Here is a 13,973-nt window from a genome sequence, read left to right as displayed (position 1 = left end):
GTTCCTTAATTTTACACGTCTGACATTTCTTGACTGCCATTTTGAGTATGAGTTAACATTTTGGAGGAGTATTTTTGGAGAGCAATTCACATGTATTGATGGGTTAGCGTTTGAATTTTTGACGTTAAATTTATTTATACTTTTGTGTACAACCTAAGCTTGAAATTGCCAAAATGTGACTTGTCAACATTTTGGCAATTTCAAGCTCAGGTAGTATACAAAATTTTTCGTTTGAAGATTTGTGAAATTTTGACGATTTTTCTTACAAACATAATAACATTGATTATTATAAAAATAATGATAATATATTAAAATTATATTTATGAAATAAACATTAAAATAAAAAAAAATATTTTCTCCTGCCATATTTTTAAATGACATTACTGTTCATTTTGATGACTTACAAGTATTTTGGTTCTGAAAAGTAAACAAAATAATAAATGCTATAAAACACAAATTGAGACACTTCTTAGGAAAAAAAAAAATTACTGTTGTAATTATTTAAAAATTAATTTTCTTTTATATTTTTTCTTGATAAGCATTTTTTTCCCATGTAATTGTTTCAGAATATTTAAATATGTATCAGTTTTCTTTTAAAAATTCATTTTCTGCATCTCTTGAGAATTTCTTTTGTTCAAAAATCTACTGGCTTTTTGCTCTTACAGAGATGGTAGGGATAAAGTTTATTTTGGATTTTAGACCTTGTATTTTTGGAAGGTCTAAAATCAAAATTTATAGATTATTATTTTGAAGTCAAGATTTATAGACCTACAATTTCCAGAAAAATCTGATGAAATAAAAGTGTCTTCATGGTATTAACACATAGTGGGCATGTTTTAAAAAAAATTATGATGAATTTTTCAAAAAACAGTGAAAGCAAAATTATTTTCATTTTCTCCTTTTGATGCCATGTTTTTCATTTAACATGCTTGTCTTCCCTTCATTTTCTTATCTTTCAACTAGGCACAAGCATTGATGCAATCAAAGAAATTGAAAACCGACAAATTATTAAAAGAGTCATCATTCTGTTTCGGAGCACCATACATACCTCAATCCTTGTCCTAAATTCTAAAAATTTTGCTGCTTGGTGCTTCAGTAAATTCTAAAAATTCAGCTGTACTGGCTCTAGTGCTGTCCTTGACACTTTATATCATTTCATATTTATTTTCAGTATTCTTATTATTAAAGAAATAAAATTAGCAGTTTCTTCTATACATTCTGTACAAGCAGTTCTCTAGAATAACTGAAACCTTTAATTAAATCTGAAAATTCTGAAATGAAGATGAAATTGAATGAAAAAGAAATTGATTTTAAGAGAATTATTCTTCAAAAGTACATTGTTCAAACATTTAGTAAATTAGGAGATGAAACAGAGATGAGTGGCAACATTAATTTATTTATTGAAATAAATAAACTTAGAAAAAATGCTAAAGAGAAGGAAACTGATGTAAATTGGTTAAAATACATAAAAAAATTTTCAAATTAAAAAGATGCATAAAAAAATTTTCAAATTAAAAAGATGCATAAGCGTTTTGTTATTTATGTTTTGTAGATTTTAATGTACAATTATACTAATATCATTTTAGAATCAATATCATAAACTGTAACTGTTGTAAAATATTCTAAATACCTTCTTAATGGATAATTTTTAGAAATAAAAAAAAAAGTTGTAATTGTAAGCATGTAAATCTGTTATGAGTAAGGATATCTAACTGCGTAATTTAATTACTTGTAACTAACTGCTCACCCTTAGAAGTTATCTGTACATGTTAAAGCGAGTTATCTACATTCCTTAATCCTTATTGTGAATGCAAGATACAGCCCCAAACTGTAAAAATTAACATATAACTTTACTCCTTAAAATTAATGAGACGTAAAATAATACAAAACAACCTATCATCTTTGGTGTTTTAGCAGCTTATTGCAACTTTGTTTTAAATAATGTATATTAACTGGGTTATTATAATTCCAGCAAATCTGTACGAAACTACAACACTAACTGGGTTAAACAAAATGCAGCTATTTTTCAACATTTGCAACCATACAACATCAGGTCTTCACATTTGTTCTAATCATCAGCTACCTGTTTCTAAGTAAGCAACTGCAGTGGCAACAGCCAAACTTTTATTACGTGTCATGCCGATTATTTTTTACTCCACAGTTTAACTTATGCCACCTGACATGAAATTTACATATGCTTCGTAACTGAGCGACTGTGTAATGAAATGAGGCATAAAAGAAACAATGTAAAGCTAATTATTAGTAAAATTTAAATAAAAAGCCACTAAAATTCTTTAAAATATGCAAGACTGTTATAAGTGTAAAATATAAATGTTTCGGACATTTTATCATTTAATGCTAATTACTTGAAAAAATTAATGAAGTTCATTTTATTCTTGAATTTGTTTCATAATTGTTATGTTTAATAATAATGCATCCTACTTACAAATTTACTTTATTCTTACAGATTACAAAAATGAAGTTTGGATTTAAATAATAATAATTGACTGACTTTATTTATTCACTTTCTATTTGCTTGATATATCCTTAGTTTTTTTCATTGATGGCCCTTAAAAGTCCTTAATTTCCATGTACAAGGGTTGGAACTTTAATAGTGGCAACACAGCTGAAAAAATGCTACGCAACAAAACCAAAGAATATCCTGTATACCACATGTAAACTACATACCTACCTTACCTCTCAACAAAAAGACTCGTCCTGCCTACTTCACGCGCATGCGGAGTGATGCAAAGAACGGATCCTTGTATTAGCTCACGGTCTAAAGCAAGTGTTGTCAGGATGTTTTCAAAACAAGAACAACGATGTTGGATAAAAATTGAATGTGCCAGAGGTCGTACAGCACGACAGTGTCATCAAGGGCTTCAAGAGGCTTGCGGGGAATCTGCATTGCCTTACAGAACCGTAGCAAGATGGGTGAAAGCATTCAATGAAGGACGGCAAAACGTGGCAGACGTGCAAGCTGTTGCCGCACTAATGGACAGTGATCGCCGCCAAACGATTCGTCAGCTGGCCGGACAAACAGGTTTAGCGCATACGACTGTGCTGCACATTCTGAAGGAACGCCTGTCCATGAGAAAAATTGTTTCACGATGGGTTCCACATCAGTTGACGGAAATGCAGAAATGGCTACGATACGATGCTGCCCAAACCCACCTGGAGTGCTATGAGCGCGAAGGAGATGCTTTTTTTACGCCGTATCATTACGCTGGATGAGACTTGGGCCCTATCGTACCAGCCAGAACTGAAACGCCAATCAAACGAATGGCATCATCACGGGTCACCACGACGTTCGAAATTTTGTCAGAACCCCAGCAATGTGAAAGTTATGATGATTCTCGTGTACGACTGTGATGGTGTCATCCTAATGCATACCGTTCCCCCACAGCAGACCATCACTGCGCAGTATTACTGCTCATTTTTGGAGCACAATCTCCGACCAGCTTTGAGAAAAAAAACGGCGATACTTTCTGCAGAACACTCCTCTCATTTTGCATGACAATGCTCGGTCGCCTGCAGCACAAGCTGTGACTGATTTGTTCAAGCGAATGGGGCTGGGAAGTGCTTTACCATCCACCATACTCCCCAGATCTAAGCCCTTGTAACTATGACTTAATTCCTAAGATGAAGGAACCACTTTGTGACACTCGCTTCCAAACTGTTCCTGAGATTCTTGCGGCAGTAGACCGGTCCATTCAAACTATCAACAAAACAGGCGCTGCTACAGGTATTCTGCGACTTCCACATCGTTGGAAACGGGTTGTACACAATGCTGGCGACTATATTGAAGGACTGTAAAACATGGTGACATGAATCACTTTTGTATTCCTTGTAAATAAATAGTTGCCACTATTAAAGTTCTAACCCTCGTATGTAAGTGTGTATGAATCCTGTATTAGCCTGAATTGAGAAATATTTCATCAAGCAATAGGCCTAAAATTAGGGAAAAAATTATTTAATAATAAATTGTAACGAGAATTTTTTCAAAAGATTAGTAACAATGGGAAAGTGTTCAAGACCTCAAATTCCATCCACATGGCATAGTTCAAAGTAAAAGCAGTTAGCTTAATATTTTTGAATAGTTATAGATAAATCAGCAAAATACCTGTTACAAAACAAAAGTAATTAAATTTTTTAGTCAAAATTTAAGGAAATCAAACTAAGTTACTTTTATTAAGAATGGAAGACTATTAGCCTAAATCGCGAACTATTTAAAAAAATGGAACACCTATAATTAGGAAAATGAATTATTTATAAATTGAATTAATTAAATAATAAATAGAATGGAATAGGAGAAAGAGGATTAAAAAAAAAAACCTGTGATAAAACTTTTCCTTAGTTTCATTCTGTGTGCGTGTTCCATGTGACTAGAAAGTAAGGAAATCGATATAAAGTTTGAATGTTGAATCGAATTGAGTATCTTACATATATATATATTGAAATTTGATTGTAAACAGGACTTTTGAAACAATAATCCTGCACAATTGCTGCTATGATTGACTTAACATAATTAATTAAGTGATAACTAACAGGCAAAGAATAAATTTAAAAGTTGAAACTTAATCAAACTATAAAAATACTTATTAGAAACTACAGTCAAAAGTCTTTAGTTTGGACTCGTTGGGACTTTGGCGATTTCGCATTATTGGGTTTTTCTGGATTATAGATCATCAGTTTAAATCTGGTAAGATGGCATGTAGAAATTATAAAATTAAAAATATGAAACTGTAATTTATGAAATAAAGAGCAATTATGATCTAAAGGATACAAAAATTTGCAAAAAAAAAGCTTAATATTTATTTGTTTACTTTATTAAACATTTCTTTCAACACGCGCATGCATAAAGCATACATTACGCATAGTCGAATTTAGAAAATTGCAACCAGAAAACTATTTGATGTGTATTCCTGATATTTATAATGACGACGAATTTGATTTAACTCATATCAAAGATGGAGTACATCAAATTGAAATACTATATTATAAGCCGAATAAAATAAAAACATCTGCCCTGAAGAAAAGGATAGTGCTGACAGATCAACTTCCAGTTCATTGCGTGTCGCGATGTCCCCCCGCATCCGCAGAGCAGCGTGAAATTGATAAACAAATTTTGGAATGGTTAGAGAAACAAATCACCTGTCTGTCACTTTCTTCATGCCTTTATCCATTTTATGCAGCAGTTCTACTTTTTGTTTAATGGACATCGAAACATTCTTTCGCTTTGCAGATTCTTTGGCAGCTCCAGCATCAGAAATTCTATTTGACATAATCGAAAGTTCAAGCTTACTTTTATAAAATTGCTCTAACAGTCTGCAAAAAATAATAAACTGGATCCGATTGGAAGATTAAGGAACAATGCAACCTGCAACATTAACTGAAATAGATAATTAGACAATTTTAGCTTAGCTTATACCGTCCATTGTACATGAAACATGCATGCGTAAACGTATTATGCACACACGCATATGCACATGCATCAATTACTTTTATTAAGAATGGAAGACTATTAGCCTAAATTGCGAACTATTTAAAAAAATGGAACACCTATAATTAGGAAAATGAATTATTTATAAATTGAATTAATTAAATAATAAATAGAATGGAATAGGAGAAAGAGGATTAAAAAAAAAGCCTGTGATAAAACTTTTCCTTAGTTTCATTCTGTGTGCGTGTTCCATGTGACTAGAAAGTAAGGAAATCGACATAAAGTTTGAATGTTGAATCGAACTGAGTATCTTACATATATATATATTGAAATTTGATTGTAAACAGGACTTTTGAAACAATAATCCTGCACAATTGCTGCTATGATTGACTTAACATAATTAATTAAGTGATAACTAACAGGCAAAGAATAAATTTAAAAGTTGAAACTTAATCAAACTATAAAAATACTTATTAGAAACTACAGTCAAAAGTCTTTAGTTTGGACTCGTTGGGACTTTGGCGATTTCGCATTATTGGGTTTTTCTGGATTATAGATCATCAGTTTAAATCTGGTAAGATGGCATGTAGAAATTATAAAATTAAAAATATGAAACTGTAATTTATGAAATAAAGAGCAATTATGATCTAAAGGATACAAAAATTTGCAAAAAAAAAGCTTAATATTTATTTGTTTACTTTATTAAACATTTCTTTCAACACGCGCATGCATAAAGCATACATTACGCATAGTCGAATTTAGAAAATTGCAACCAGAAAACTATTTGATGTGTATTCCTGATATTTATAATGACGAGGAATTTGATTTAACTCATATCAAAGATGGAGTACATCAAATTGAAATACTATATTATAAGCCGAATAAAATAAAAACATCTGCCCTGAAGATAAGGATAGTGCTGACAGATCAACTTCCAGTTCATTGCGTGTCGCGATGTCCCCCCCCGCACCTGCAGAGCAGCGTGAAATTGATAAACAGATTTCGGAATGGTTAGAGAAACAAATCACCTGTCTGTCACTTTCTTCATGCCTTTATCCATTTTATGCAGCAGTTCTACTTTTTGTTTAATGGACATCGAAACATTCTTTCGCTTTGCAGATTCTTTGGCAGCTCCAGCATCAGAAATTCTATTTGACATAATCGAAAGTTCAAGCTTACTTTTATAAAATTGCTCTAACAGTCTGCAAAAAATAATAAACTGGATCCGATTGGAAGATTAAGGAACAATGCAACCTGCAACATTAACTGAAATAGATAATTAGGCAATTTTAGCTTAGCTTATACCGTCCATTATACATGAAACATGCATGCGTAAACGTATTATGCACACACGCATATGCACATGCATCAATTACTTTTATTAAGAATGGAAGACTATTAGCCTAAATTGCGAACTATTTAAAAAAATGGAACACCTATAATTAGGAAAATGAATTATTTATAAATTGAATTAATTAAATAATAAATAGAATGGAATAGGAGAAAGAGGATTAAAAAAAAAACCTGTGATAAAACTTTTCCTTAGTTTCATTCTGTGTGCGTGTTCCATGTGACTAGAAAGTAAGGAAATCGACATAAAGTTTGAATATTGAATCGAATTGAGTATCTTACATATATATATATTGAAATTTGATTGTAAACAGGACTTTTGAAACAATAATCCTGCACAATTGCTGCTATGATTGACTTAACATAATTAATTAAGTGATAACTAACAGGCAAAGAATAAATTTAAAAGTTGAAACTTAATCAAACTATAAAAATACTTATTAGAAACTACAGTCAAAAGTCTTTAGTTTGGACTCGTTGGGACTTTGGCGATTTCGCATTATTGGGTTTTTCTGGATTATAGATCATCAGTTTAAATCTGGTAAGATGGCATGTAGAAATTATAAAATTAAAAATATGAAACTGTAATTTATGAAATAAAGAGCAATTATGATCTAAAGGATACAAAAATTTGCAAAAAAAAAGCTTAATATTTATTTGTTTACTTTATTAAACATTTCTTTCAACACGCGCATGCATAAAGCATACATTACGCATAGTCGAATTTAGAAAATTGCAACCAGAAAACTATTTGATGTGTATTCCTGATATTTATAATGACGAGGAATTTGATTTAACTCATATCAAAGATGGAGTACATCAAATTGAAATACTATATTATAAGCCGAATAAAATAAAAACATCTGCCCTGAAGATAAGGATAGTGCTGACAGATCAACTTCCAGTTCATTGCGTGTCGCGATGTCCCCCCCCCCCCCCCCGCATCCGCAGAGCAGCGTGAAATTGATAAACAGATTTCGGAATGGTTAGAGAAACAAATCACCTGTCTGTCACTTTCTTCATGCCTTTATCCATTTTATGCAGCAGTTCTACTTTTTGTTTAATGGACATCGAAACATGCTTTCGCTTTGCAGATTCTTTGGCAGCTCCAGCATCAGAAATTCTATTTGACATAATCGAAAGTTCAAGCTTACTTTTATAAAATTGCTCTAACAGTCTGCAAAAAATAATAAACTGGATCCGATTGGAAGATTAAGGAACAATGCAACCTGCAACATTAACTGAAATAGATAATTAGACAATTTTAGCTTAGCTTATACCGTCCATTATACATGAAACATGCATGCGTAAACGTATTATGCACACACGCATATGCACATGCATCAATGCATTAACGCATGCGCAGAAATTTTATAGCTTTGAGGTCCGGATTATGGGTGTCCGGATTAACGACTTTTGTCTGTATAATGTAATTTTAGTGTAAGTTAAGAAATTAGCCTTTGACTGAATTGGAAAGGTATAATTATGTAAATATAAAAATACATAAATGCAATTTAGAAATATAATTTTGATGAAGCTGTTTGATCACTGACTCAAACTTTTTTTAGAAGTGGTAGATTCTTACAGAGATACTACTACTTTATCTGGCATTAACAGATGTGTTTTTGTTTGTCCCAAGTTAGCTGATATATCAAAATCAATTGCTTTAAATTATTTTGACATCTGAAAAATTAAAGATGCCAACTTTACATGCCTAATCTGCCAAGATAGAAGTAAAACAATAGAAATACAATAAATCAAAACATTCGGGTAAGTATTAAAAAATGACCAAAAAGAAATTTTAAACATGAAATCTTTAAAAAGTGGCAAAAATGGTAATTTATACAATCTGGAATAAATTAAATTGAAGTAGCATCAATAGTCAGATTACAAAAAGATGTAAAGAAATACACTGTGAAAATTACCCCTTACTCCAAGATGTAAACTTAAAAAAGGACCATTGCAAATGGTGTGGCTCATATAATAATACAGAGTGGAAAAAATTACCTGCTAAAATTATAGTAAATGATATTTAACAATGTGGAGCTGTTTGTGGTTTCTTAAAATTTTAAAATACTATTTCCCAGCACTCCAGATAATTAATTCTGAGATGGTGCACATCAAATAATAAACAGATGTCTGCAAAATCTTAATTTGCATGCATTTATTTATAGCTTAGACTTGTTTGTATTTTAGTTGCTAATTATCAATAGTGCATATCATATATTTCTGAATGTAAGCTGAGAGTGCTTTTTTCCTTAGAAAATTTAGCTAAAATTCAAAACCCATATATAATCTTCTTTTCAAAATTGCCCAGCATATCATAATTCTTGCACTTTGGTCCAAGTTTCACGTGCATATACATGTCAAAATTGGTCCTATATTACAGTAAAACTTTTTTTTCTTCTTTGGATTACCTTTGATTTCATATATTTTCACATTCCACTGAAGCATCTATTGGCTGCAGTGATTTGATTCTCTTTTGTATTTCTGTGGTAATATTGTTCCTGTTGTTAATTTTCGAGCCTAAATATGCGAAGCTGTCACCAGTTTCAAATTTATGTTCTCCAATTTCTAAGTGAATGTTCTTGAAGTCTGTTTTAGTGCACAGCATATATTTTGTTTTATTTTCATTAATTCTGATGCCCAGCCTGAGCCTCCTTTCCTAAAGATATAAAAGCTTAATTGTTGGTGGTGTTCTAGCAATAATGATAATGGTCATCAGCAAAAGCCAGTAACTGTACCAGTTTATTAAAGATGTTTCCTCTGGTACTGATGTTTGAGTCTATTATTACTTTTTCTAGTGCCAAATTAAAGAGAAGGCATGCCAGTGTATTAACCCTGTCGAATGGAATTTTTAATTTCAGTTAGCTTTGATAGTTCATTATGTATTTTTACCATGATTCTAGTTTCATCTAGTGTCAGGGTGATTAGCTTTTGATAATTTTTTGAGTATTTTAAACTCCCTTAAGGCTGCAATGAGTTAATCAAATATTAGTCACTAAAAAACCATTGCTGGGATTAAGCAACTACTGAGAAGCTAGAGATTCAGTGAAGTTTTGATACCAGCATGACTCTTCATAATTTAAAGCAATTTTTTATAAAATGTTCTTTTCTGAAAATATTAATTTGAATTTCTATTATAAATAGCTTGCAATTGTTATGTTATGTGATAATTTAAAAAATGCTAATCATTATATTGCATTTTATAGGGTCCATTACCAGTGACTACAGGCCACTTCTGGCTGATGGTTTGGGAGCAAAAGTCTAAAGCTATACTTATGTTAAATCGTGTCATTGAAAAAAATGCAGTATGTTTTTCTTTCATTTATATGCTTTGTTTGATTAATGCACAATTTATATTTATTTCCAGTCACAATGAATATTTATTAAAAAGCATATTTTACAAGTCTTGGAAAATTAAGTTGTAAATTCGTCATCTTTTAGGTGAAATGTCATCAGTATTGGCCAGTTGGAAGCAAAAATGGAGGAGATGATGAATTGAGTCTTATGGATGTTCAACTTAAAATTACATTTTTAAATGCAAAAGATGACTCATATTATATTCTTCGCGAGTTCCTTATAACAGATTTAGAGGTAAATATATTTATACTAATTTACCAACTTTCACCATTATATTTTTTAAAGCTATTTTGTTTTCATCATAACTTTAGAAACCATAGTGTTAGACGTTAATTAGTATAACAGAATGCTTTGTTTATTTCCTTGTGGTACTACTAGTTGCCTTTTTTAGAATATGGTAAACAGCATATAAATTAAGAAACTATGAGCTGGTCACACACATATATTTTACTACCTTTGGCTGTGTGATAATAAAGGTGATGCTGCTGTTTATCATAAACTATTGGGTCAGTCCATAAGTTCGTAAGTAAGAGTATGTGTGGAATTCACTGTGACGCATTTACTAAAACAATACAATTTTGAACCTGTTGAAATTTGTCATTGTTTCACTAACATATTCAGTTCATCACCAACTTTCGTAAATATCGAACGCATTTTAGTACCCATAGAAGATGAATATAGATAATCAGTACAAACGTGCTGAGCTACATTTTGTATTTTCGTGTTATGGATCTGCCAGGTTTGCAGCGATAAAAATTAATAATGTACATTGCCCAGAAATGGTTTAAAAAATTTAAAGTTGGAAAAAGCAGCATTGATGATGAACCCCATTCAGGGTGTTTTGAATTGTTAAAACCAAATCAAACGATTAATTCAGAAGTTTATAGTGAACAACTTTGCCGTCTGAACTCAGAATTGATCAAAAACGCCCACGATTGATGAGTATCAAGAAAGTGTTGTTTCATCATGATAACGCTAGACCGCATATGGCTTGAACAACGCTGCAAAAAATTAGTGAATTTAATTGGGAGCTTTTGCCACATCCTGCTTACTTCCCAGATATTGCCACGAGTGATTTTTCACTTATTGCGTGCCTTACAAAATTTTTTACTGGGAAAAAAAATAAATTCTAAGCAGGATGTACACAATGAACTTTCAAGTTTTTTTGCATCAAAACCAGTCTTTCTAGAGCAATGGCATAAAAAAAGCTGCCTGTAAGATGGCGAGACATTGTAGGTAATGGAGGAAAATATAAAATTGATTAAAATTAAAAATTTTTTTTTATATATATTAAAAATTTACCAAAAAATGTGCACGAATTTATGGACTGACCCAATATTTGTTAAATGCTCATTTTCAAACTTTGAACAGATTTTTCGGAGAGAAGTTGGTTGTTTCATGTTTTCTTATCTCTTTCATTGTGTTTAATGGGTAGAGTTGGTAACATGAAATTACAAAGAAAGAGAAGCTGCAATTATTTGCATGATAGGCCATTGAATTACAGTGTAGTAATTAGTGTTATTCTTGCAGATATCAAAATTCTTGTTGCACTGTGGCAAACTATGCTCAAAGGAGTGTAGCAATTATTATGTTAAGCAGTTATGTTAAATGATTATTATGTTTATACCGCTAACCTCTGTCTTACTAAGCTGCAGATTTGGTTATAGATAAAGTTTCTTCAAACAGCTGTTCCTTATGAATTATTCACCATTCTAGGAATGGAACATTTTCTCATTAGTTTACCATAATTTTGCAGCAAGCTTACCTCAAATGATAATAGGTGTAAGTCGATTTGATCTTCTATTAACAATACTTTTGTTACCTAAGTTTCCTGTGATTTTTAGATGCATTTGCTGCTTATGATTCCATGGTTAGTTTGCATAAGCCCCATCACTCACCACTGCTTACATCTGCTCTAAAAATGTTTATCCATGTCTATAAAATGTTTGTAAATGTAATGTTAATTTACTTGGTACATGCATAGATTTAAATTTACAATGCATATGAAGCTTTAAACCCAACTTAGAAGTAGTTAGAGCAGATGTAAGCAGTGATGAGTAATAGGGGGCTCATGCAAGCTCTTTTAAATTTGTCTGTAATTTACAAACCCCTTGTTCTTTTCGTTTGCTTGTTTATTTATCCCAAGGAAAACATTGCTTGCATATTGTAATCTTTGTTTATGGTAGTCTTTTTCTTCATAAGGTGGTGGTGATGGTGTATTTAATTATGGCAAAGCACACTAGGGCTATCTGCCTAAGGGGAGGGATGCCTTTGTGGATTACTTTCTAAGGGAAACTGGCTCGTATACACGTTACACGTGGGGGAAAACCACGAAAATGCCCATGCAACCAGCCCATTCGCGGGATTCGAACCTCGGACCGAACTACCAGTGTTCAGTGACTTTACCGCTCGGCCACTGGTGGGCCTTTCTTCATAAGAGAGTCACATTTGAATTAGAAAAATCTCCATTTAAATTTATTCAAATGCTGTAAATAACTTAAAATTTAAACAAATGTGGAAAAATTTTGTGTTTTCAATAAATTTATCAAATTTCAATAAAGTTATCAAATTGTTTAACATCAAGATGATGGGATGAAGTTCTTGAATTTAGTTTTTTATTTCAGGATCCCAATAAATATGTTATTGCTAAATTATTTTAAAGTTGAAATATAGGTCATTGAATTCAAAAATGGAATATGTAATAGGTCCATGGCCAGCAGGAAAAAAAGGATGCAAACACCAAATTTCATAGTAAATCATGAAACAAAAATAAATAACTTTTGGGAATTGATCGAGATGACTTAAACAGAGAAACTCGATTATTAATTTTTTAATTGTTTAAAGAATGCTCAAGTCATTATAAGGGCTATTTCTATTAGTAATGCTGAATTGGATGAGCAGTGGTTTTTTTTTTTTTTTTTTTTTTTAAGATTTTGACATTATATTTCAAATTTAATAACGGTCTTCTTAAATGGCAGACCTTTAAGAAAATTTAATCCTAGACTTTAAAAAAAAAAAAATGTAAAATCATTGCTTGTCCTTGAAACCTTCCAAAAGATTGCCATGAAAATAGTTTGTGGCAGCTTCTGGATTAAGTTGTGCGGCATAGTTAACTTACTTATTTCATGTGATATTTTGTAATTTAAAAAAAATATTAATATTTTTTTTTATTTTGAAAGTTTTATTTTCTTGCATTTTTGTATTTTCTGTTTTTGTAAAATATTAACATTTAATTGGAATAATATAAATTGTGTTGAAATTTCATAGCTCTCTACTTCATGTAAGTTTTAAATATGTAGAAGAAAAATTTTATCGTAAAGTAGTTTCTTCTAAAGACTATACTAGTTGAGGTAAAGAATAGATATCCTGTAAGCAATAATATTCCAATAAATCTTCTCATATAGGTTTCAGATGCAATAAATTCTGGGCTTTTTTTTTTTTTTTTTTGCTGAGCTTATATATTTGTCTGTTCAACGAGAAGAGAGTAAATGTCTAAACCAAAAAGAAAATCAAAAATCTGCACACTAGTTTTACCTTGTATTTTGTCTTTTATAATTTCTCTTCTATCCTTTCTTCATGTTCTTCCTGAGACACTAACATTTCCTTTTCTATCCACTTCATGATTTCAGTCTTCTGCTTTTTAAACTTTTTAGTATGATTATAACTGCTTTTAGAAAGCTGAAACTTACTTCTTGCATGAATTTCAACTTCTCTAGCAGTATCATTTGATAAAATATCATTATCATTATTTAAAACATTGCCATTCCTTTCTTCTTCGTCACTAGTTTCTGCAATTTCTGGGGAAACAACAACAATA

General features: G+C 31.3%; 1 protein-coding gene across 4 annotated transcripts in view; it reads left to right on the top strand.

Annotated features, from left to right (window-relative positions):
* The window catches only part of LOC118183393 (tyrosine-protein phosphatase non-receptor type 1-like), a 103,671-nt gene that overhangs the window by 39,194 nt on the left and 50,504 nt on the right, over positions 1 to 13,973 (top strand). For all 4 annotated transcript variants that reach the window (XM_035352908.2, XM_035352907.2, XM_085808417.1 and 1 more), the window contains 2 exons: positions 10,006 to 10,104; positions 10,241 to 10,390. In XM_035352908.2, the coding sequence (XP_035208799.1) occupies positions 10,006 to 10,104; positions 10,241 to 10,390 (249 nt within the window). The remainder of the gene's footprint in view (positions 1 to 10,005; positions 10,105 to 10,240; positions 10,391 to 13,973) is intronic.

The sequence above is a fragment of the Stegodyphus dumicola genome, chromosome X1 (genome assembly GCF_044657685.1).
Source record: "Stegodyphus dumicola isolate Sdum_Otavi_A_Nest chromosome X1, ASM4465768v1".
Classification (NCBI taxonomy): domain Eukaryota; kingdom Metazoa; phylum Arthropoda; class Arachnida; order Araneae; family Eresidae; genus Stegodyphus; species Stegodyphus dumicola.
The sequence above is the reverse complement of the archived record's forward strand: the minus strand, read 5'-3'. Positions and strand labels throughout refer to the sequence as shown.